The 26,648-nt window shown below is 43.0% G+C and overlaps 1 protein-coding gene across 1 annotated transcript; it reads left to right on the forward strand.

Moving 5' to 3' along the window:
• Positions 1-26,648, forward strand: plppr4a (phospholipid phosphatase related 4a; the record flags this gene model as incomplete). Its single annotated transcript, XM_080778993.1, is given in 11 exon segments — positions 1-84; positions 6,333-6,518; positions 8,720-8,849; positions 9,912-10,107; positions 13,187-13,244; positions 17,732-17,905; positions 19,223-19,358; positions 20,163-20,409; positions 20,898-21,504; positions 22,985-23,134; positions 25,569-26,648. Coding segments are annotated over 11 exon segments (3,048 nt in total).

A 26,648-nucleotide genomic window follows, 5' to 3' on the forward strand; every position in this document is an offset into this window, starting at 1 on the left:
ATGTCTCGTGCCAAGGAGCGGCTGAAAGGCGGGAAGGAGACCAAGGACAGCGTCACTCTGTTGCCCTGTTTTTATTTTGTCGAGGTGAATATAATATACCTGTCTGTCTGTCTGTCTGTCTGTCTGACAGTGTCTGCCGGTCTCTGTCACTGTCTGTCTGTGTCTCTGCCTGTCTATCTGCCATTCCTTCTGTATGCTTACATCTGTCAGCTGTATCCATCCATCCATCGATTCCATCCATAAATCTATCATCAATCCATCGATATATTGATCTATCGATAATCGATCTACCGTACCGCCGGTAGGTTCTGTCTGTCTGTCTGTCTGTCTGTCTGTCTGTCTGTCTGTCTGTCTGTCTGTCTGCCTGTCTGTCTGCCTGCCTGCCTGTCTGCCTGCCTGCCTGTCTGTCTGTCTGTCTGTGACTACCTGCCTATAAGAAGATAAAACGCTGTTGATCCCTGGGGGGATCTGTCTGTATTGCTGCTTGCTCATGTAACCGTATCTGCCTTATTCTAAATCTGGCTGTTCACTCACCTGTTTATTTAACATGTTTGAACGCTATTGACCAACTGGCTTGTTTTCTATTACTGAGTGATTGGCTGTCTGACTGGGTGCAGTAGGAGCAGCTGTTGTTGGGCCAATTGGTTGTTTGATGGACTCATTGACAGAGTTATGGGCTGATGCACTGTGTTAAGTCATTGTCCTACATTCAGCCTTCAAGGTTGTACGTTATTGATCTTGTGTACAGGTTTTGGCTTCCTTCAGACAATGCAGCAGCATAGATAACATCAAACAGCAACAACAGCAAATAACAAAAAAATAATCCTCTACAATAGTTTCACAATCTCTTTAAACTACAACCCATTGTTGTCCATATCACGTGCACTACAGTGCATTGACAATCTGCCGTAGTACAACCTGTAGAATCTGCCTTGGCAGTCACTTGAGGGTAGAGCCAGACAAGTGGCGGAGTGGTTTTGACACGGATCGACACAACCCACAAACCCATAAGGAAGGTGTTCCATGAGGGTGGTTTTGACACGGATCGACACAACCACAGGGCTAGTAGAAACCCATGAGAGCAGATCTGTGATGATGACTTCCATCCCATTTGTCTGAGGCAGTATGTATTGACAACATTATAAGGTTCATTCAACCATTAACTTTAAAAGACATCTATTCACCAGAATCCTCTCCTATCTATTCAGGACCCATCCCGAACCGATATTCTTTCTGTTATTTCGGCACAATAGTATGCATCGCCCTTTAGCCTTATTCACAAGTCTGATTTCAGTAAAGACGTACATAAATTCAAACATATTTCTTATGCACAATTGCACATCCATGTATGTGGCTAATGCAGTACAACAAAGATATATATATATATATATATATATATATATATATATATATATATATATATATATATATATATAAAGGAATTGAGTTTTTTTCTTTAATTGTAATATGAAAGAAGTCTGCACAGACAGCTACTGCTCAGAGTAATGGTCTTCCTCAGATTTGCTTCATTATTAACCTTATCCATGATTCAGTTTACAGTAAAAACTAGAACATGGAGATATTGAATTTGCTCAAATATTGACATTTTGTCCATAAACGTAATAACACTTCCAGGTCAAGAAGCCAGTTTTGGCCCTGTTGTTGAGCGGTCTTAGCTGTTCCAACTACAGTATAATACAGTTCTGTCCTGGGCTAGCAGCAGTTGACTCATGCTAGTCTCATGGGTTCGACTCCTACACAATTTAGACTGGCTCATCTACTGTTTGCAGCAGCAGACTCTAATACTATTAATACTGAATTCTTATGCGCACACACAGCCCATAACATTGCAGCAAAGGGCATTCTCTAGTGCTATTTACAGGTGATGGAAATGTAGCAAAGTATACTTACTATTTACCTCCTCTGGTGAAATTCCACAATCACAGTAAAAAATGTCCATAAACTGGCAACCTACTGTATGAATTCCGGCATCTGACACACACACACACACACACACACACACACACACACACACACACACACACACACACACACACACACACACACGGCAAGATTCACGGCAAGATTCATAATAAAATAAGAGTCTGAGTCAGTTGGCTTGTAACTTAAATTGTCTTTTAATAACATATAGGGAAAGGGGCAATGGGGCAAAACATCAACTTAGGAATCCTCGCATCCGGTGCTTTGGCCTTTAACATAAGATACACACAGGTGGGGGCTCCGCTGTCCTGTGGGAAGAGCAGAGAGAGAGAGAACAAGCAGTGACTATTTGACCAATAGAATAGAATTTAAGACAGAGTTTAGACTAGAGCATTTTTCAACTACAATCTCTCCTCTCAATTGCAACTGGCTTGTCCCTCTTGCATTCTCTCTCTCTCGCACGCACGCACACACACACACACACACACACACACACACACACACACGCACACACACACACACACACACACACACACACACATACACACACACACACACACACACACGCAGTAACACCATCCTACATACTAACTGGCCTGTGTTGGCCGTTGCTAGGCAACATGGCTCTCTGAATGGGGTGTATTTTTATATCAGTATATTGAGGACGTTTAGCAGAGAGAAAACACTTGTACCATACCCTGCTGCTCCAAACTGCACAATAGTAGCTGACACGAGCCTGAAAAGTATGGAATCTTTCTTCTATTAGACAGAAAACTCTCTGGGCAGTATAGATTTTTGACAGAGGTATTAACCACAAATCCACAACTTCCATATTACGTTATCTATACGTTATATAACGTTATCTAACAATAGCACGAGTCAAGCCAACTCAGGCTCACTTAGTCTACACGTCAGTATACACATATTTGTTAACATAGAAAATTTGATTTTTACTTAAGTCGTCACCCATACAGATTCGTCCGTGACCCACAAATGGGTAGGCCACTATAGAGCAGGGGTTCCCAACTTTTTCATGTCAAGGACCCCCAAATTGACACTTATTAGCCCGCGGACCCCCATTTGAAAACATATTCCATGGACCCCCTTAAGAGAAGATTTGTACGGCTCTAGCAGTGATTCTCAACCTGTTTAATTTCAAGGACCCCCAGTTTGACATGCATATTAGTCTACGGACCCCCATCTAATGGCTCTGGGACCCCCAATTTGCATTTTTTTCAGATGTCAAAAATTTCTGAGATGATAGAATGGTGATGGATGATGAGGGTCATGGAAGGGGAACCTTCTGAAAGCTTCATGGGCAAAGATAATCAACTTCAAAATAATAAAAAAAACTGTCAAAATTACCTCTCAGACATGCTAGTGTTAAATCAGGGGTCCATTTGGTTCCATTTGTACACTCAGAGTTACAGGCCCATAAGCGTCCATTTGGTTCCAAACTATCATTTAGCTGTGGGGACCCCCTGGAACTCCCTCAAGGACCCCTGGGGGTCCCCACTTTGGGAACTACTGCTATAGAGCACTGGTACTATAGAACCCTGGGTTGGCACCCAAGGTTGGGTAGCGGACCAATTTTTATTTTCTTAATTAAAAGAAGATTCAATTATGTTTTTCAGCAATTTCATGAAGAAATTCCATAAATTAGAAAACAAATGTTTAAATATATCTAGTGAAAATAGCTGATCTACAAGTTCAAAACCGCGCCACGTAGTGAACTTGTAGATTGGCTATTTTCACTAGTTTGGTTCCTTGATTTGATTTGATTTCCGTTTTGGGTCACGGACTAAAAAGTCTTGGAAACACTGCTATAGACTAGAGCTAAGTGGTTAACTCTCTGAACTGTCAGAAGACCACAATGGATCTAATGTCTAATTTATTTCCCAGTGTTTGTGTGTTCTCAGCGCTAGAGGGTTTTTTTATGTCCATAAACGTACGTAAAGTGACCTGTTGATCAGGCTGTGTAGAATCCATCCATCACCTCAGGTTCAGGTTCAGGTTCAGGTTTATTTGTCATTTGTATAAATACAGAGTATACATACAATGAAATTTGTTTTGCTCAGAGCACTCTCAATCTTACATACACAGGACAACAAAAAGACGAAAAACAGGAAAAGAAAGTGCAAGTGAAATGAAGTGCAATACAGTTCGAGGTCAGCTGTTCAGCAGCCTGACTGCCTGGGGGTAAAAACTGTTACTGAGACGGGTGGTACGAGATTTGATGCTCTGGTAGCGTTTTTTGGAAGGGAGTAGTTTGAACAGGGTATTTGCGGGGTGGCTGGTGTCTTCCATGATGTTATGGGCTTTTTTCATACAGCGCGTGGTGTAGATGTTATGGAGACTGGGTAATTCTGTAGTGCCGATGATTTTAGCTGCTGTTTTAATGGTCCTCTGCAACCTATTGCAATCCTGAGCGGTCGTGTTACCGTACCACACTGTGATGCAGCCAGTTAAGACACTTTCAATTATACATCGATAAAAATTCACTAGACCTTTAGTACTTAAGCCAAATTTTTTAAGGCGCCTCAGAAAGTACAGTCGCTGCTGCGCCTTCTTGAGGATGTACTCGTTGTTGAGTGACCATGTAAATGTGTCTGTGATGTGTATGCCCAGGAATTTAAAGTTATCAACTATGTCGACAGATGACCCTTTGATGGAAATGGGGGTGTGGATACCTTTGGACTTCCTAAAGTCTACAATGATTTCTTTGGTCTTATTGGTGTTAAGTGAGAGGTTGTTGTTATCGCACCATAGAGTTAGATCCTCTATCTCCCTCCTATAGGCCCTCTCATCACCAGCACAGAAGAACCAATCACATTTTATGCTGTTTTTCAGATCAGTTTAGTTTGCACACATTTTCTCCAACTGGTATATGTTTTTTATTGTTTTACTATTACTTTGTGGTAGGTCTCTGTGATACATTCCCCACAGAGATGAAGATGATGATTGTAATGTGAATGGAGCTGTGCTCTGTCTCCTCACCATATGCACACTTCTTTCTGAATGATGCTTTGGAAGGAATCAACCTAGTCAAACTGTGCTCTGTTATCTACTGTATGCATATTGTATTTGTAACACACATGTGACAATGATGCACGCACACACTCCTATCTACTACTGGCACACATTGATGATTCCTTTATTTACACAGACTGAGTGAGGTGTGTACTATTCTAACAGTGGGAGGCCTTTCTTGGTCAAGGGGGAGAAAAGGAGAAGTAGGTACAGCAGAGGGGTGCTGGATGTAAAATGGAGATGTTGGCGGAGAAGAGGGAGAAAAGAAGTAGAGGAAGTGAAGGGCCATGCTAATGTGTGTCACTATAATCCTGCTTTCAGGATTGTATACTGTGTGTGCGTGCATGCGCGCTCGCACGTGCGTGCGTGTGTGTGTTCCACTTTGCTGATTAGGATTAGAATGACAAGGAAAGTAGAGAGGAGAGTAGCAGACCATGCCCAGAATGTTGTAGTTTTATCTGCGTCTCGGTCAGTTCCAGTTCTGGACACTAAATAAGCCTTTGGTGGAGGTTACCACGGTTTGCAATCAAACTGCAGAGGTGCTGATTCGAGGTACTGTTTTCACAGCAGTACATGCAGAAAAAGGCAAGAGGCGTGAATCCATACAAATATATCAGACCTACAGTACAAAATCACATATTGTGTGTCATCATTTTGTAGATACAGTAATAATCACAATTAGAAAAATAAGCTATTTCGCTAATAAATAATCTATTATTTATTTCTTGCGAGCCTCTTTTGCCTATACATTTTTGGGGAAATGATTATTGTTATGATTGTTATGTTATGGTAATTATGATTTATTACCTGTATAAATTATTCTTATTATCATTAAGCCTTGGAAGCTGGCGTGATCACCCAGTGCCAGGTAGTGAAAACCACCATTGCTTTTATGCTGCTAATTAGAATAATAAGCATAGAAGAATAAGTCAATCATTTAATAATTAAAACATAACAAATAATATGAATAATAAAAGTTAATCTATCCGTTTGTTGAAAAAGGTGCACATCAAATAATAATAGTCAATAGTGGTTATTTTTGATCAACACCATCAGATCACGCGATAGATCAAAAAGAGGTGGTTTGTAAATTGTTGCCCACTAATCTTGCCAACAATCTTGTTTTAAATGACTTGGTCAGTGTTGTTAAACTGTTGGCTAATGTGGATGTGACTATGATTTTCACTGTGTGGAGAGATTATGGGCGGTGAACTTGATACATTGGTTTTTTGTATCATTCACTCATCACCAGCTGCTGTCTTTCTAAAGTGTTCCGTGTGTGTGTGTGTGTGTGTGTGTGTGTGTGTGTGTGTGTGTGTGTGTGTGTGTGTGCGTGTGTGCGTGTACGCGGTCTTTCGCAGCTCCCTATCCTGGCCTCCTCTGTGGTCAGTCTATACTTCCTGGAGTTGACCGACGTGTTCCAGCCGGTGCATTCTGGGTATAGCTGTAGCGACCGCAGTCTGTCCCTGCCCTACATCCTGCCCCGGCAGGAATTCTGTCCTTTGCTGCTGCTCTTCAGCCTGGCCTTCATCGTCCCCATCGTCACGGTAACCAAGCCCTTCAGAATCACTTTAGTTCCAAGTATGATGTTCATACAAGGAATATTCTTTGGCATCTGGTGATTACGCAACAATAAAGACAGTTAACAGTTAAGTAACGCAAGGCTACTGTTTTAGACTCCCTATTTTTTGCTGATTTAAAGTGAGGGTAAAGGATGTGGGGTTGGATCGTGTCCTGAAGGTAAAGGCTTTGCGAAAAACAGTTGAGGGTCATCAGCATAACAATGACGGGAGAGCTCATGAGCAGGCTAAATAGGGTGGGTGGGTGGGGACCGCATGTAATTCCGACGGAGTATTAGTCCGACATGCGTCCGCATGTCGGACAAGCACCTGCTCTCGTGCTTGCGGTTACTGTATGGTTAGGTTAGGGTTTGAGGTGGGTTTCCGTTTGTCGGACCAATGCCTAGGGAGACCCTGGTCAAGACGGTATGGGGGCATGAAAGCAAACCTTTCCATGAAGCCAGGTAGGTCCGACCAGTCGGGTACTGTAGGAGGAGAACCACTTGAGTGCTGTCCTAGTGATGCCAAAGTCAGAAAGGGTGTCTAGGGGAAGCCGATTTCTTACAAATGGAACCAAATGGACCCCTGATTTCTTGCATGGGTCAAATTGTACTGATAGGTCATGAAGGATGAGGACTGTGGAGTGGGAGGCGGCCTGGGCACCACGGAGTGGTCTGTGACGAAGTGGTGTTTCAAGTGGGCTGGCTTGAATCCTGTCTTGATTTGATCCAACAGTACAGTGTGAGAGAGACAGAGAGAAAGTTGGCTAGAAAACAACTCATGCAAGAGTTTTGGAAACAAAAGAATGGAGTGATTCATGCCGCCTGCCAGGTCTGTAGTCCTTGGTGTGAAGGGACAGTTTCATTCAAGTGGGCTGGCTTGAATCCTGTCTTGTTTTGATCCAACAGGACAGAGTGAGAGAGACAGAGAGAAAGTTAGCTAGAAAACAACTCATTCAAGAGTTTTGGAAACAAAATAATGGAGTGATTCGTGCCTCCTTCCAGGTCTGTAGTCCTTGGTGTGAAGGGTCAGTTTATTGAGGGGTGGAGTAACTCTGACTGACATGGGAAAGCAGATGAAAGGCAGATGGGATGCAACCAGATGTTATGGATGTGTTGATGGTGGTAGTAATGAAGGGGATTAGATTGGGCACAATGGTCTAGGTAGAAGATCTAGGAGGGGATGGGGTTTATTAGACAGGTGGTTGGTCTGGTGGATGACACCAGAAAGAGGACTGAGGCATGATATATTTTGGGGAGGAAGAGGACTGAATCTTAGCGCAATAGAGGGAGGACTTAGCAGTGTATAATGAGATGGAGAATGTACAGTAGAGAGGCAGGAATGGAAGTGAGAGAGGTCGAGATCATCTCATTGCAGTCAAAGGCAGATTAAATAGTTTGAAGTCAAGGCGGTGTTAGGGGAGGTAAGAGAGAAGAGGTTGACAGTGTGAGGTTTGATAAAGCACAATGATGGAGTCGACAGGTTTTGTAATCGAGATCATGAAATTAAAACATGGAAAGTGAGAGATGAGAAAGATTCAGCCTTTTAAAATGCATCAAAGTACGACTTTGACAAGAAAATATCGACAATGATTTGTGTGTATTATCGATTTCTCCTTCAAAACCGCTGTAAAGGGGCACTTACAGGTGGCTGCAATTCATAACTGGCCTGTGTAAAAAGTCTGAGCTTATCACCATAAATGCCCCACCGGCCAACTATTTACTGTACATACGGGTATGTCTTTTTGATTAGTAGTCGTTTACATGATGTTTTTACATATTATTGTATACTAGTGTTGGTCTTTAAATGTTTCGAGGAATTGAATACACAGGACCCCAATGGAAACAAGCCATAATGCTTTCTTGGGTTTATCCTTTTAGCATCCTTTGTTCTTGCAAAAGGTTAATATAGTATTCAATAAATCAATCAATCAATCAATCAATCAATCATTTTGAAACATTTTGAAAGACATGACTACTGTCAAGTACATTTTTACTTGAGTAGTAGTCAATGGACTAAACATGTCAGGCCACCAGTATGGGGAAAACTGTAAATGACCAAGTTTCCTTTGTTACTGATAGACATTACTACTACAGTAGTAAACCTATTGACTGTGACACATTTTGAACTCTCCCATCTATCTCTCTCTCTCTCTCTGACCCTCTGTCTTCGTCTCTGTCTGTCTCTAGATTCTGATAGGAGAGGCCATTCTGTACTGCTATCTGGCCAAGAGATCACCTGCCACTCAGACTGAGGCTAACATCAATGCCGCTGGATGTAACTTCAACTCGTACATCCGGAGAGCGGTCCGCTTCATTGGTTAGTACACAGCCCCATACCTACACACCTGGGCAGTAGCCGTGCCAATCTTAGGTGGTCAGAGAAAGGATTGCTCTGTGATTGGATAGTTTGTTGTTGTTGGGCCAACAGGCCAACCAATGCAGTAACTTCATCACTCTGTGAGTAATTAACCAAAAGAAAATACTGCTGATGATATGCCAAACGATAGGCAAGGAATCTCCACCTCACCTCATACAAGGCTTCAAATACCACCACTGGGGTGTGTTGTTAAAAATATCAGCTAAACGCACACAGAGGTATGCAATAGGAGATGTTACTGTTTATCACATTTCCCACGTGGGAGCTGCAGCTTGATTTCCCAGGGGAGAAACAACATATCTGAGCCCGAGGCCTTGTATTCTCATATCGTGCCAGCCTATGTTAAAGCTGAATTGTGCAATATGTTTGATATTAACCGGGACAGAAAATAACATGCATTTGAAGCTTTCACTGAGATTAAAAACAATGTTGCAATGGTTATTTTTGGTACCACGATAGTTTAATGATGACTTTTCTTGTAACTACCGCTTTCTGGTACAGTAGATCAACATCTGTGTGTGTGAGTGTGTGTGTGTGTGTGTGTGTCACAGATGTACTTCAATGCTGTGTTGGCAAACTTTTTTAAACTTTTTTGATGTAGAAAAACAAACAAAAAAAAGTTAATACTCACCCTTGCCACTGTGTGTGACACAGTACCCTTTTTTGAGTGGTGAAGCCACAACAATGAACAGCTCTGTCTGTCACAAATATTTACAAGGTGCTGTACAGAGTGCAATCAGCAAATACCCACACACCCTTCAGGGGTACAAGTAACAGCATCTTCGCCATATTTGGCGGCTACCGATAGTGGAAGAGATTGCACAGAATTTTGCAAGCCGTTTGGCACACAGACACACACACACACACACACACACACACACACACACACACACACACACACACACAGCACCACTCTGTTCAGACGGGTCTGATTTTAAAGACACAATGGGGGACCTCATGTAATGTGATACATATTGTAAATTGTAATTGTTGTTTTTATAGGCGTCCATATCTTTGGCCTGTGTGTGACAGCATTGATCACAGACGTGTTGCAGCTGTCCACTGGTCAACACACTCCATACTGGTTAGATGTGTGCAAACCCAACCTCACACACATCAACATGTCCACCTGTGAAGAAGCCTTTATACTCGAAGACATCTGCTCTGGACAGGACATAGGACTCATCAATGCTGGGAGGTAAGAGAGAGAGAGAGAGTGTGTGTGTGTGTGTGTGTGTGTGTGTGTGTGTGTGTGTGTGTGTGTGTGTGTGTGTGTGTGTGTGTGTGTGTGTGTGTGTGTGTGTGTGTGTGTGTGTGTGAGTGTGAGTGTGAGTGTGAGTGTGAGTGTGAGTGTGTGTGTGTGTGCACGCACTTAAAAGAAAAAATAATGATAGACACGCCTTACCTGATTCAATCCCTGGCAGGCATAGATTTACTGAGGTTAGGGTTAAGGTTAGAATTAGGCATGATTTTATTGAGGTTAAGGTTAGGTTTAGGCATGGTTTTATTCAGGTTAAGGTTAGGTTTAGGCATGGTTTTACTGAGGTTAGGGTTAAGGTTAGATTTAGGCATGGTTTTACTGAGGTTAAGGTTAGGTTTAGGCATGGTTTTACTGAGGTTAAGGTTAGGTTTAGGCGAGGTTTAGGCGAGAACTGTCAATCACACTTCTTGCCAATTACAGCGGTCTCCCTAGAAAAGTGGTGCTATCCATATCTCAGGCATGACCAATGTGCGTCTACACAAGACACCCCCCACAGCGCCCCCTGGTGATCTTGCCACAAATCGTGATATCACCCTAGCCTGTGTAAATATGTCTGAATTCGACTGCACGTAACTAGAATAGCAGGTGGACATCAAACCTACAGTAGCATCTGTCTAATTAACATACTGTCTAAATAACATACTTGGCCTCTGTGGACACACAAGCTGTTTGCTTGTTCACAGATCAATCAAATCATCCACATGGTAAAGTAACCTTTGAGGGGGAAAGCCTGCAAGGTGGGAGTTCTTGGTCGTCATGGATCATTACATTATTTTCCAGTCTGCTCTTAGTATGCACTACACAATACACATACACACACAAGCATTATGGCCCTCATTTATCAATGGAGTGTAAATTCTGCCTTAAATTTGATTGTGGGTTTTGGCTTGCGCTCATGTCGTCACAGCATTTATGAAGACCATTATTGAAATAACACACTCTCCAATATTCTCGAAACGCCCCGATTTTACGACATGAACAACCGGATTCCGACCAAACAAACGTGTTGAAATTGACGATATGCACACGGCTGCCATTTTGCCGGAAAGGTGCTAACTAGGTGCAACTTCCCATAGACAGCCCATTCATCCAAACAGAAGAGTCCTATCTAATTGTATTAAACTACGTAAAACTCACCAACATTGCAGCTGTACGGAAAGCTTGAATTATCCTCTTTCTATCTGCAATGTGTTTGTTTAATAAAAATCCACTGTAGACATGTTATGAGCTACTCCCTGTCAAGAAATTCCTTGCAGATGATTTTTTTCAAAGTGCTGGAGTTTGGAAGTGTGTAGTGTGTAGCGTACCAAGTAGCTTATAACATGTCTATGGTGGATTTCTTTGAAACACTAGTAAGATGATAATTCAAGCTTTTCGTACAGCTGCAACGCCAGTAGTATATTCTGTGAGGCTACAATTGCAACCTTTGTCAGCGAGTGAGTGCATGCCACGTTAATGAGAGATAGCCTGGCAAGGCAGTCATAATCAACGTTTATGGAGTGATTGATGAATTAATGTATATGGATGAAGGCTGGTGTGTTTGCTGGGTGGGATCACTGGGATGCATGTCCATGAAAAGATTCAAACAGCAACACCCATGCGGTCCCGACTCCCGAAAATGATCTCGCTCTCAGCCTACTGTAGGTCTGACTGATTCAGATCTGCAATTTATCTGAATGACTGATAAGCACTTATTTAAATGAGTGAATGATTTAGCCCCTAACGCCTATGCCATTGCAAATAGGCAAGATATGCTTGTCATTGTCACTGTAAAATAGGGGTGCACGTCCATTTAGGCCAAAATAAAAACGTTATATTATCACAGCGATATTTATAGGTCTGATATCACGCTGTGCTCCTGTGGTCAAAACTATCTCGCACATATGTGCTCGCATATGTTTTAACAGAGACAATAAAGCACTGTTTGATTAAGCATCTAAACTTATAGACTACATACTGTATGTTTAGATGCCTTTCAGCTGGTCAGACAATGCTTCTCCGCTTGTCTATACGACACAAAATTGGTGCAGACAAAGCCAACGACAGCTCCCGACCTAACGTGAGTTTTGGCGTAGGGTACGTCCAAGTTCAAAGTCACACTGGAAGGATGAATGCCGGAAATTGCGGTGATCTTGGCGTACGCTCATTTTTGGGTGTACACCTCGTTGATAAATGACACACCGATGGTAGAGGACACTATGCAAGGCATCAACTTGCTCATTGGGAGCAATTAGGGGTTCAGCTTACTCAAGGACACTTCGTCATCAATGTGAGGGTTTACATGGAGAGAGTAGAGACAGGCACAAACACAGACACGTGAAAACATGCAGACTCGCTAGGTTTGATGTTTATCTGGTATTCTAGATTTTTGAAGCACTAAATTGTTATTGCCGTATTCCTATACTTGCCCTGATGAAGACTTGGCTTATTTTAACTTTTCTAAATAAAGTACATTTATTTTTATCCACCCTCTCCTCATTTTTTAATCTTTTGAGTGCTCCGATCGCCTTTTCTTTACTAAATTGTTTTTCTTTGCACTCTACTCTACATTTTACCATGTCGTTTGCTGACTAGGGTTCATGCCACGTATACTCTGATCTCGTATAGCATAGCGTAGACCTGCTAAAGACCTTAATTGTAATTGTAAATTGCATGCAAACACACACACGCACGCACGCACGCGCACACACACACACACACACACACACACACACACACACACACACACACACACACACGTATGCATACTCAAACTTTGTAGAATCTCTCCAGATGCACTGAAAGTGACTTTGTTGCTGATGAATATTCAGATGTCCTTTCCTGTCTGGCCACTTAACGGCACACTCACCATGATCATTAGCATTATCATTATCATAAAGAACGCTTTGCCTTTCTGTTTCAAACACTTAACTCCCACATTGTCTTTATTCTCTTCTGCTTCTTCTGCGTTGTTTGTCTGTCTAACTGTCTTATGTCTATTATGTCTTATGTCTATTCTCTCTCTCATTTCTTTTAGAAAGTCTTTTCCTTCACAGCACGCAACTTTGGCAGCCTTCGCTGCTGTCTACATCTCAGTGAGTGCACAACTGCACACATGCACACACACATGCACACAAGCACCGCCCACACACACACACACACACACACACACACACACACACACGCAAGCCCAACACGCACAGGCGTTGCTGCGTGGCAACGCATGAAAAATAGAACAGTGGCGTATCTGAGCGTCAGGCGAGGCGTGAACGTGCGTCGGACGCCGCCGGTGTGGGATAGGTTCATTGAAAATAACGGAGGCGGCTGTTTTGACGCGCGACGTTCGCAGACGGTGTGTGATGGGCTACACACACACACACACACACACACACACACACGGTACAGGATAAACCATCAGTAGTTGTAGGTTGTTTATTGCAAAGTGTTATGGTTCTGGTGATATTAGTGGTTAGGTGATGAAGTTCTGGGAGTCCAGGAGCAGATAGATGTTGTACAGGTTGATGGAATGGTCTTGACCCTCAGCATCTTGGGAATCCAGTAGGCAGGTGATGTCTGCTGATGAATAATGGAGACTGAAAGAGAAGGTTTGATGGGTTGGTGGAAATGAAGCACAATGACTGGTGGGCTAGATATTATGCTTCTCATTAGTGGTATCAGGGGAGGAGTTGTTTACAAGCATCGTCTTCAGGTGTGGTCTTTTATCCTGAACTTAAATTGTCCTAACTATTAATTGTTTCTTGTGATAATGTCACTTCCATGACTGTAGTTGTGAGATGTTGAGGCTGTTGCCGGTGGAGGCATTGGAGGTTGATTATGAACCCCATTCCACGTCTTTCTGCAGCTTGGGCAGTGGAGTATGTTAGCATACGTAGAGCTGGGAGATTGTAGGTGTGATTGGAGTGGAGCTTGTTGGAGTCTGCTTTGATGTAATACATTTCCTTGATTGGTCTTCAAGTTGCTCAAAACCTGTTATGTTACATACAGAGCCAATAAACAAAAGACCAGGTCCACCCACAAGAACAAGTGTACTCAAGAGACAAATTACATTTAATAAATCTTCTGTCTCTTGTACTGAATTTGAAAAATAATCTTGTCCCATGCCCTCAGGAAAACTTGGACTCGTACTTGGCTCATTTTCATCCACTCTGCTCTCATCACTCCCTTGAATACTAACACCTAAGATGGCCATTATGTTTCTGTTCCCCTACATCTTTGTGTCTCAGGAAACCATCGCAAAAGAGTTTAATGACTTGGCCAGAGACCATCAGCTGGCTACTCTTACTGCTTATTCTGACTTAAAATAACTCTTCGACAATCTGCAGTATAACTTCAACTCAATTCAACTTTATCCTATAGTCAAGGAGGTCTGGGCCTTGACTCCTTGTGCTGCCTGTTTTCCATCACAGATCCAGAGATGGAGGACAAAAATAAATATGTAGGTGAATGTCTGGTCTCATCCTCTCCTTCTCGTCTTCAGTGGGGGACCGATTTTGCAGGTTTATCAGTCCCGCTGCTGTCCAGATCAACCACTCCTTGTTCTTCCCTGTCTGTCTAGCTGGTTGATAGTCAGTATTATCTATCTTTATATAAAAATTAAAATAATAATTTGGGGACCCCCCAAAATAATTTGACGACCCCCCGAGGGGTCGCAACCCACGGGTTGAGAACCCCTGGTGTACAATGCCACATGTTTTCAGAGTTCCGTCGCGGGAACCAGATTGATGAAGGCTCCTTGGCATTCTCCTGCACCTACAGTAACGCAGCACAAAGATCACACACACACACACACACTCCTCTCTCTTGACTCAGCCTCAAGCTGTGCACAATGTGACTCAGCAGAAATGTGACCCATTTGGATTGGTCTTAAGCTTGTCCTCAGCTCTACTGCATATTCACTTCTCAGCTCTGTCAGGCCAGGGACGGAGATTGTTTTTAGCCTGTGTGTGTGCGTGCTCATGTGCTGCAGTGTGTGTGGCTGTGTGCGATACCAGATGTAATCCAAACATTCAATCGATTAGCCCTGTTTGGAACCTCACTCTACGCTCTTTTCTCCAAGAAGAAGTTCCGTATAGAGGTATCCCTGCATCGGTAGAAATGGGGTTAAGCTGTCCTAAAACAGTGGTGAAAACCCTTGTTTCCAAAAAGTAAAGGTATTTCTGGCGAGCTACAGATGATAAGTCGGACGAGGGGAGGCGCTAATGCTGCCTCTCCGGCTGCAACCTCCAACAAAAACATGTTACTGGCTAACTTCATAAGCACCACCATAATAGGAGCAGCATTGTTATGTGATATAATGATGTCAGGAGACACAGAGGGAACAAAAGACTCTGCTCACAAAACAGCAAGTGTTCCGTCGAGTGACAGAGTAAGAGTCGCAGCAGGTCAGCAAGTGAACGCCGATGGAGCAAGAGCGGACACCACACTCTGCTATTAATCCAGGCATTTCTGTCCATTGGTGTAGCCTCCCCTACTAAAAGACAGCTATATCCCCCTCTCTCGTTGTATTCATCACCAGCAGTCCTAATTAATTTGCGACTGACACCATCCCGTCCCCTGAGTGGCGTACCGCAATATAAGATGCTCCAGTCCAGAACAAAGTTAAACTGAGACTTTGATGATATGATATGATATAGTACTTTATTGTCAGTTCACACTGATATTTGTCTTGTGACACAGCAGCCATGTATGCAGAACACATACAGTATACACACATTTGACATAACACAAAGAACAAGACAATTTACATACATAAAGACATGAAGACAAGAGCAATATCCACCGCTTAGATTACCCTGTGGCTACTACAACTCCTAATTAAGCCTCAAGGTCGACTGGTGGACAAAGGACCTCTTTAGTCTGACCTTATTGTATGCTGGTACACCATATCTCCTTCCTGAAGGTAGCAACCTATATTCTCCATACAACACATGCTTAGTATTAGAGGTGATATTCCTTGCTAACCTTAGGATGCTGTTATCATACAGTACGTGGATGTATAAAGTTTCTGAAGTTGTTGTCCAACAATCTTTGAACAAATGTTCAGTTGTTGCAGTAGTTGTGACTTTCGGGCTGCAGACAAACATTCATACCAGGTGGCACTACAGTACTGAAGAACACTCATAACAGAAGTGAAAAACAAAAAAAGAATCCGTCTACTAGCACCGAAGGATCTTAGACGGCGAAGGAAGTAGATTCTTTGCTTTGTTTTCTTACACACTGAATCAATCTGATCGTTCCATGACAATAGATTGTCTATTACTACTCCTAGGTATTTGTACAAAAATACCTGGTTGATCGGTTCACCATGAATAGTAATGGGGGATCTGTGTATCTCTGGTGGTGTACCAAAAACAATGTCTTCTGTCTTTTTTGTGTTAATGATGAGAGCGTTGTTATCACTCCATTCAACCACCTTATTTACTCTGTGTTGGTGCAGTCCAGGATCACTGGAACTATCTAGGAGAGAAATCAAAACTGTATCATCATATTTTAGAATGTATTGGCCTGGTGTGTCAGTGCGACATTCAGACAGGCATTCCTCAGGTGTGAAAAGTACAGCTGAGCTCACACATACCAACATTGTTAGTAGTTGCTGATGAGAGGGTTGTGTTCACTTTCACCCCAACTGTACCTTTTTGACACTAGTATAGAATAGCACTCTCGCATGATTCTTATTTGACTTATCTAGGTGTTTTGTGATTAAGTGGACCAGTGTCACAACCGTATCCTCTGTACCGCAACCCTTTTTATAGACAAACTGACAGGGGTCGATTTTTTCTTTGGTTATACAGTACTAACAAGATGTTGTAACAGTATTCTTTCAAGTGATTTCATAATCACTGAAGTGAGAGCTATGGGTCTATAATCCTTATGTTCTTTTGGACATTGGATTTTGGGTAGTGGTTTTATGTGTGAGGTTTTCCAAGACAGGAGAATTGTGTGTGTGTCTACAGAGGTTTGGAATATTGGTTGCCACACTGGAACCAGCTCAGATGCAATGTTTTTTAGGAGAAAAGCACTGCATTCATCTGGCCCATTAGCTTTCCTTGTGTTAGTACACTGAAACACTTTCCTTACATCCTCTTCAGTGATGGTAATTCTGTCTGAGGGGGCAGGTGTTACAGCCTTCAGTATTTCAGTGCACTTTGATCTTCTTAGCGTTGCTCTTGTAGTCAAAAGTCAATCAGAGTCCATGCGTATATACAACTATTGAGTGCCACAGTCTACCCACACACATCACAATACATATTTGCCACATGCCTCCAGAGTACACATGCCTCCAGAGATAATGTGTACTGATTTGCTTTAGTTTTGGACATTTTCTTTTGATTGTAGGCATATGGTTCTATTCTATGGTTCAAGAGTTATAGGCCAGGCAAAGATTAAAGAGAATCGACTTGACATAGATAGACAACTAAACTGAATGACGCACCCTTTTTTGCAAATATCAAGATTGTGTCATTCAGTTTAGATCATAGTGCAGTATGTGTTTATCCGTTTGTTTGTACTGATCCATGTGTATGTGTGTGTGTGTGTGTGTGTGTGTGTGTGTGTGCCACAGATGTACTTCAATGCAGTGTTGACAGACTCCTCTAAGCTGCTGAAACCTCTTCTAGTGTTTTCCTTCATCATGTTGGCTATCATGGCCGGCCTCACAAGGATGATCCAGTTCAGAAACCACCCGGTGGATGTCTACTGCGGCTGGCTTCTGGGAGGAGCCATTGCTGTCTACCTGGTAATAGACCTTAAATGGTCATTATTTAGAATAACCTACTGCCAGATATGTGGTGCCTTCTTAATAAGCTACTGAAATCCCACTTTAATACAGTACATGCCTTTTCCTCAAAGCTGCACTACGTAACTTTCCTCTTCTACCCCGGATTTGAACCTGGCTTCCGGCGCAAGTGCTGTCATTTTTACCATTGAGCTACGGTAATAGAGCCTACCTGCTTGCTCAGGGGATAAATTACGAGCAATATCCATAAACGATTACATTGGGTTGATTTGATTGTAAAACAGGAAATGCATGGCATGTCCAATTGTCCATCATGGGTCAATATGAATTATGGAACTATCCGCATCCAAGCTTTCTTGATTTATACAACAAAGGGATTTGTATGCCCTATTCAGAGCTCTCAAAGAAATGTTACCTTCCTTTTTTTATCTTAAAATAAATGTAGGAATTTCATTCAGATTCAGCATCCAACGTTTCTTGGGTCATTCTTCCTCCAATTGACCTACAGCAGTGTAAGACTTTACATCCACAATACCAATGCAAGACTAGCTAGGGTTTATCCTAATCTATGTGATTCATGTAACAGGTGCAAACTGTTTTGTGTGAATCAAAGCCATGTTTTGGACCTCTACCAAGATAACTACAAATAGTTGATATACTTATGTGGCGATCGATAACACTATTGATCCAAACCCCCATCACAGCCTTATTCAGAGTCAGTCTAGACACTAATACTGTGCATGTTATTATGGCCTTTACTGGCAAGGTGCCTAAATCCATTGAAATGAATGTCTTACCTCCAATACATAATAAGTGAATATAGAACATTCTACTCTGTGTTGATGGGACTCTCTCAAATCAATGTTTGAATACTTCACGTTCACCAAAAAGGCTAGCTTTGTACCTACTGTGCTGTATCTCCATCCGACTGCTGAACGTACCCAATCTAATGCAATTCTGTTGAGATTTACATTTACAATTTACAACAATTCTACACTATGGAACCTAGTAAAAAAAACGTATTATTTCGGAGCCTCGTTCAATTGATTCTTCTAGCATTCAAGATACAGATATAACAAAACAAACAAACAAAAATAATACTGCACGCAACACACTGCTGGCGATCAATCGTGTGTGTATTATCTTTCAATGTAATGATCCTAATTTATTTTCGTTATGAGTGACGGTGTACGCTGTGTGTGTGTGTGTGTGTGTGTGTGTGTGTGTGTGTGTGTGTGTGTGTGTGTGTGTGTGTGTGTGTGTGTGTGTGTGTGTGCGTGTGCGTGTGCGTGTGCGCGTGCGTGCGTGCGTATATAGGGTGTGTATGCAGTGGGGAATTTCCAGCCAAGTGAAGATCGTTCCAGAAGCCGACCAGCAACCCCTACTCTCAGAGAGCCTCCTCTGTCCTCTGTTCCCAATGTCAGCCAATCAACTGTTAGTAACAGTCACCAAGGTAAATGTCAGCCAATCAACTGCTAGTAACAGTCACCAAGGTAAATGTCAGCCAATCAACTGTTAGTAACAGTCACCAAGGTAAATGCATGCAGGTATTATAGCGGTGGAATTATATTTTATCGTATGAAACATAACAACAGCGATAGTTTTCACAATTGCCACACTAGCGAAAGCAACACATGGAGCCCGGGGAGCAGGTTATGGATTTGTTCATCATGTAGGCGACTTTGTTCCGACCTTTGCACCAATTATAGTTGGGAACCTAAATTTGTGAGATGTACAACAGGCTAACAGCTGTCAGTTCTGACCTTCCTTGGCCTTCTTTAACTATTCATCATACAAGGCAAGAAGTTGTAGAGATGCTGCCTGGTAAACAGAAGGTCCTCCGTTTGCACCAAGTCCCACGACCTGGTCTATATGTGTCAAAGTGTCCCTGAGCAAGACTAACTGCTCCTGATGCGCTGTATTAATGGCACTTGCACATTTTTGTTGAAAGGTTAAATCACTATATTCACTATAAGTCATCCCTTACAAGTCCACTTGTTTAATCTGTATTCTGACTGTTCTCTATCCTGATTGGATAGAATTGGTATCCCGACCTCAAAATACTCCTGTTACTGAACATACACTTATTTTAATCAAAGAATATCACTTACCCTTAATTACCACCACAATTATGCCACTAATAATAATTTAAGATTTTAATTGGAATCCAGTTCATATTCAATTCCACTTGTAAAATGTTAAATCACCTGCTGCCATAGAATAGTTCCCCCTATATGTTGTCGTTTCCTCCTAATAGGTCACCACACCCTGGCTCCCAGCCAACCGGAAGTTCCCATCCTAACAAGGACCTCCTCTCACATGCTGTCGTCCAACCAATCGGAGGGGCCCATCTTGACACGAAGCTCCTCCTACCGAGAGCCTTCCTACCGAGAGTCCAGCCTTAATTTAAAGAGGTCTAGTGCCGAGGTGGAGGTGATCAGCCCACCCAGTCCACTGGGAAACCCAGACAACATGATGACCTTCAGCAGCAGCACCTTGCCACGGTAATGTTCTCTGGTCATTTGAAATGTTTTGGGAAATCAAGTCTTCACATTCAAGTTTTGCAAAGAAATATTTGGCGCTACTCATTACATATTAGCGCAATGTGTTTGATTTCTGCGACGTGACGTAGGGCATATCTAATTAATATTTATGTTTATTTCATATATATTTTAATTAGGGGGGAGTGGTTTCCCTGTTCTTTCATTGCTGACGAGTAGAGAGACAGGCTTCTCTGTTTTCTTTAGCCTCTACTGGTGCTCTTCTCTTTGTCTCGAAACACAAACAGTATTTCTCCAACAAAAGCAACCCGCCTTACATACAGTATATTACAAGCTTAAGCAAATTATACAATGCCTTTTCACACCTGCAAATCTATTAGCCATTACTTTTGCACTTGTGAATGCACTATCCAATTATTGATAATGTTGACTTTTATTTGACTCCTCACAACAACATTGATAGATAATAATTGTCTGGATTATGCGATTAGGTCCCATGGAGGCTCATCGTTGGAGGAGGGTCGCGTTCCTCGGCGCCATGCCTCCATCCATGCCTCGATGGACTCTACCCGCTCCAAACAGCTGCTCAGCCAATGGAAGATCAAGAACGACAACAGGAAGCTGATGGACGGTGTTCGGCCCACATCTGCCTCCTCTCCTCAGAGGACCATGGAGCTGCGCTGCTCCTCCGAGCCCTCTGCCATGGGCCTGGAGGCAGAGCTCCGTGCTGGGACCTATCTGCCTGCAGCCACGGGCCTGGAGGCAGAGATGCGTGCTGGAGCCCACATCCCAGCTCAGTACATGAAGCTGGCTGCTAGCTCTGTGCCCATGGCCAATCATAATCACCTGGTGCACAATGGAAATGGTGGCGGACTGGCTGGCGGGGCCAGAGTGTCCATCCAGCCTCGGCCTGGCTCCTCGCAACTCGTTCACATACCAGAGGAGGATAACCCCACCCCCAGGGACATGGAGAGCGAATCGGAGGACAGTATTGCGGACGGCGGCGGTTCAGTGAGAGAGAAGTGGTTGAGAGTGACTGAGAAGGCCAACATCCCCTGCAGGCCGCTCAGTGCAGGGGGACAACCTCGTCTCATGCAGGTGAATCTGTCTATGTAGCCGTCTAGAAATTAATTGCATTTGCTGAGAGAATTCATGGTATCTATCGTGGTATCTATTATGATACGCAGTTAATCACTGTTTCCCAAATTGTGGGTCGGGAGTCAGGAGTCAGGACCCAATTGTGGGCCTTTATTTTTTCCTCCCTGCATTTTGTTTTTGAGTGATATTATTTCAATGCATTTTTTAAAACCATGCCCCCCCAAAAGGCATGAATTAAAAACTAATTAATTTCACAAAGAAATCAAAGAAATTCCATAAATTCGAAAACAAATGTTCGAGAAGTAGTGAAAATAGCCGATCTACAAGCTCGTAGATTTACAAGCTCGAGCTTGTCTGTTATTTTCACTAGTTGGGTCCCGGGCAAACATCTCATTTCTCTTTTGGGCCACGGGCTAAAACGTTTGGGAACCACTGCAGTAAATCCTGCAAAACAAAACATCCTTGTCTTCAATGCAGTTTGAGCATGGAAGAGTTCCCCTTTGAATCAAAAGTACAGCTGCATGCAAATGCAATGCATACCTAGATCTTCCAGTCACATGAGCAGCAGTGCATACCAAGTAGAAGTCCTTCCTTCTGTGTGTGAATACAGTGCTATCATCTACTGTACTTGGAGAGCATGTGGCTCTTTCCTTCTACATCAATGTGCCCTCGATGCTGGCTTGATTTGGTGAGATGGAGATGAGGAGAGATGAGAAACCAACATTCAATTTGCAGGGAAAACAATGTTTGATTCTCATTATCATCATAAACTCCTACATTTGAGCAGAATTTGAACAGAGATGAGCAGCACGTTCAGTCTGTGGGCTGCTGCTTTTGCAGTTATTTGCCAACCATGCCGCAATAGGTTTGACCTAGTTTCACACGAGGGAAACCTGAGTGGGTGTGTGTTTTTTCATTCTTTCCCCACGTTTTATTGTCATAAAGATGAATTATCATTATATGAGAGATTTCTGTTTGCTTTTTTCTGGTTTTCGGTATTTACAGTAGCCTACTTTGCTGGGTGTCTGAGCTCACAGCTAGAAGGAAGGTTGAGATACTCTGAGAGCATGTAGGCGCCTTGTGTCAACACTTCACAAACAGTTCCCATGGAGCTCTTTTTAGTAACTAATTGCGAACGTAGGTCGCAGATTACTATGACAACCTGAAAAGTCAGTCATTCCGTCAGTCGTTCCGTCACAGCCCCATATATGGCCGTCAGTCCCTCACGCCTCGTGACACGTCATGCCACCATATATGGCCACCATTCTGTCACGCCTCGTGAAAGCTCCATATATGGCCGTCTCCATATATGAAGATCTCGACATTGACCTCTTCAAACCCTGGATAGCCATACATACATACGTTTGAGAATGTGCGTGCTTTATTGTACTTTTTTCCACTGAAATGTTTTCACATAGACATTTCTACCCCGTAAGAGAAGTGTGTTTCTAACAACCATATATGAATGAATGTGTTTCAGGTGATAGCCTTGTCCAAGCAGCAGGGTCTGCTCCACTCCCCGCGGTCCGAGGATGGTGGCAGCACTGTTAGCTGTAGTGGATCCATCCGCTACCGCGCCCTGACAGACCAGGAGGACCCCTCCCCACCCACCTCCACCACAGGAGGTGGGTGTCTTTATCTCATGCTTTCATCTCCCTGTCGCCGTAATAAATAATGTGTGGGAAATGTGACACTAGCTGAAAAGTTGGCTTGCAGATGTACATCTACTTGAAGAGGAGGAATACTCAACCAGGGGGAAAGAGAGGGTAACGATGTACAATGGTACAATGTACAGTACAGTAGTGGGACTGCACAGTATCATGTCAGTATCATGGTCAGTATCATGTCAGTATTATGGTCATTATCATGTCGGTATCATGTCAGTACCATGGTCAGTATCTGGTCAGTATCATGTCAGTATCATGGTCAGTATCATGTCATTAGCATGATCAGTATCTGGTCAGTATCATGTCATTATCATGGTCAGTATCATGTCAATATCATGGTCATTGACTCATTAACATGTAAGTATGACTATGATGTCAGTATCATCGTCACGTCAGTACCATGGTACCATGCTAACATCATATGTGACACAGGCCAGCACTTTGGTCCTCAACTCGCCAGAATGAAATGGTCGAAATGGTCGAAATAAAATCGTTTTTTTTTTTAATGTGATTTTCTTTTTTTTTCATATTAACAGAGTTTGAATGTTGAAGAACGTTTTTATTCCAACAGATTGTTCATTTGGGCAAATTAAACGTATACATTTATATGTCAAAGTAGGCTTGTTTTTTAACAATGTTTTGGGGCCAGGGAAGCGCAGTTCTGAGATTTGCATGTTGTTTTCGATTGGTCCTGGGATCTCTTTGTCCTGAGGTTTCACGCTCTGGTCACCGCCCATTAGCGTGCTTCTGTGTTTGTAAACATGGCTATAGTATGGAGGAGCTTTTGGGTTATACTTTACAGGAAAATAAACAAAACCACGTAGCTACTCAAATACGCTTCCCAGCCTGGAGAATAGACTTCCACCATCACACAACAACAGGCTAACAGCTAGCTAGCCTAGTTAGCTAGCTGTCTGTGTGTCGTGTGTTACTAAACACATGTTTTCACTCCTAAAATGTATAAAACTAATGAAACGTTGCCCGTTAGTATTGCTTCATAGCCATGGAAGAGTGTTGCGCGTTGCTTCTTTTTTTTCTCCTCCACACGCAAAGAGCCAAAACCACTCGTCTTTTCTTTAAATCATAACGTCAAAATATGGCCGTTAGTACTGTTAATTCAACATCCGGTGAGGGGAGGATACGGATTGTGTATGGAAATCAGCGCATACAGTGGGTGGGCTTTAGACCGGATGTAAGCCTTGCACACTAAATAGAAACCAGGCATGTGAACGGATGTTTATTAAAAATAGCAAATCTACAAGCGCACAACGCATCATAGCCTGATGCGTCGGTTTTATTTATCTAAAATACTGGGTCAATTGTCTGACTTTGATTGCTTAAAGTATATAAAATGGTGTAGCCTACTGCAGCTATTTACAACACAATGTAAAAGCATTGGTCTAAAACTACATAGCCTATATCCATTGAAAACTCAGTTAGCCTACTAGTTACTTTTTAGATTGTATTATTACAAAACATACACTAAACAACTTAGTCCTACATTTCTTTACTTTAACTCAAGTAAAACAGTGTGTCCACTCAACTGTCATTGACAGGTAACCTAGTGGGGGAGTGGTTAGTGGGTGGGGGAGTGATTATGCAAGACATTAGGGGTGTGGACAAGCATCTATTGTCACACCCATTCCAGAGGTGCTCAAATCTGAAGAATCTTTGAAGGGAAATTTCTCTACTTTGCATCTGTATCTGATATCTGTTTCAACAAGTTTTAGATGGTCATATCTCCTTCAATTATTGTCCAATTTCATTGAATGATACATCATATGAAAGCTTACATTCTGTACTTTAATAATCTGTAATAATCTGTAATCTGTAAAAATCGAGTTGAGGACCAAAGTGCTGGCCTGTGTCACATATGTTAGCATGACAGGGCTGTCAAATTCACATCTAGATGCCAACGTGTCGGCTTGTAAATGTGTTCTTTTCGTCAAGCAACACTGTTGTACAGTGGAGTATAAATTATGCTTCAGTATCCTTTCCAGACATGCTTCCACCTTTACAAACCCCATTTAACACAAATATAGCCAAACTTCCATCATTGATGGAATATATTGGTATCGGCAAATAAAACTGACATTAACCTATGGCAGTAGCCAATATTTATCTGTTGTTGATAAGCATACATTTTGCGTTGGCTATGTTGTTCTGCAGCCTACCAAGCTGTAGATTCTGAACATGTATTTCTTGTATTGAAGATGTATTTGTTTCCCTGGCACAAAAGGGGGAAATAAAAACAACAAAAACTAAATAAAATATACATATATCGGTATTAGTATCGGCTATCAGCTAATTTGTCATTTTAAACATCGCTATCGGCCAATCATTTCCATATCTGTGCATCCCTAATATAAGTGTAAATATATTATTATTCATTCAGGAGGGGGTTTGGAGCGGAGTGGCAGTATCGTGCGTGTGGACGCCCACCCTGAGTCCCGACACAGACCCCCAGTGGTGAAACCACCCAGCACGGATGGCAGCGGCTCTTGGCGCTGGAAACCGCCAGATCAACGTGCATCTCTGCACCAATCAGCCTTTGCCCTTAACGACCTCAGCAGACACACAGACAGCCCTGATTCGCTGAGGGACGGAGGCGTGATGGACGGCAGAAGGAGTGTTACAGGGTTTGAGGTGGAGAGCGATGGAGGAGGAGATGGAGATGGAGGAGGCGTATACAGCAACCATCCTCATGTTGTGCACCCCCTGCACCCCTTACACCCCAACAACCCCCACCAGAACAACATGTTGAACCCCGCTAACTTCAACAATCCTCACCCCAATTCCAACAAGCCCGCTTCGCCCTTTTCCCCAAACTCAACCTTCACCCCTCCGTTTCACCCCCACCCACAGGCCGTCACCACCATCAGGGTCACCCCAGTGGAGGGGGCGGGTGTTGGCAGTGACGCAGGCTCCGACAGCCAGTCGGCAGCCTCATCCAGCCGCGAGTCCACGCTGAGGAGGCAGGGTGGCGGTAACGCAATTCTGTGCAACGACCGAGGGCCTAGCCCTGACCCGCAACACAGCCACAGACTCTATGACAACGGCAACGACAATGGGATCCGTTACTATGACAACCCCAGTGTCCGTTTCCAAGAGAACCCCAATGTCCGTTTTCAAGAAAACCCCAATGTCCGTTTTCAAGAAAACCCCAACGTCCGTTTTCAAGAAAACCCCAATGTCCGTTTTCAAGAAAACCCCAACGTCCGTTTTCAAGAAAACCCCAACGTCCGTTTTCAAGAAAACCCCAATGTCCGTTTTCAAGAAAACCCCAACGTCCGTTTTCAAGAGAACCCCAACGTCCGTTTCCAAGACAATCCCAATCACCCCAACATGCAGGGGTTCTATGGCCGACCAGGCCCCACCCCTCCCCCCACGCTGCCTCGGCCTATTCTGACTCGCAACACCCCACCACCGACCCATGGCTTGGCCTATAAGGAGTGGCATGGTGCTGAATTGAAATAG

The sequence above is a fragment of the Protomyctophum bolini genome, assembly GCF_963924005.1.
Source record: "Protomyctophum bolini genome assembly, chromosome: 12".
NCBI lineage: Eukaryota > Metazoa > Chordata > Actinopteri > Myctophiformes > Myctophidae > Protomyctophum > Protomyctophum bolini.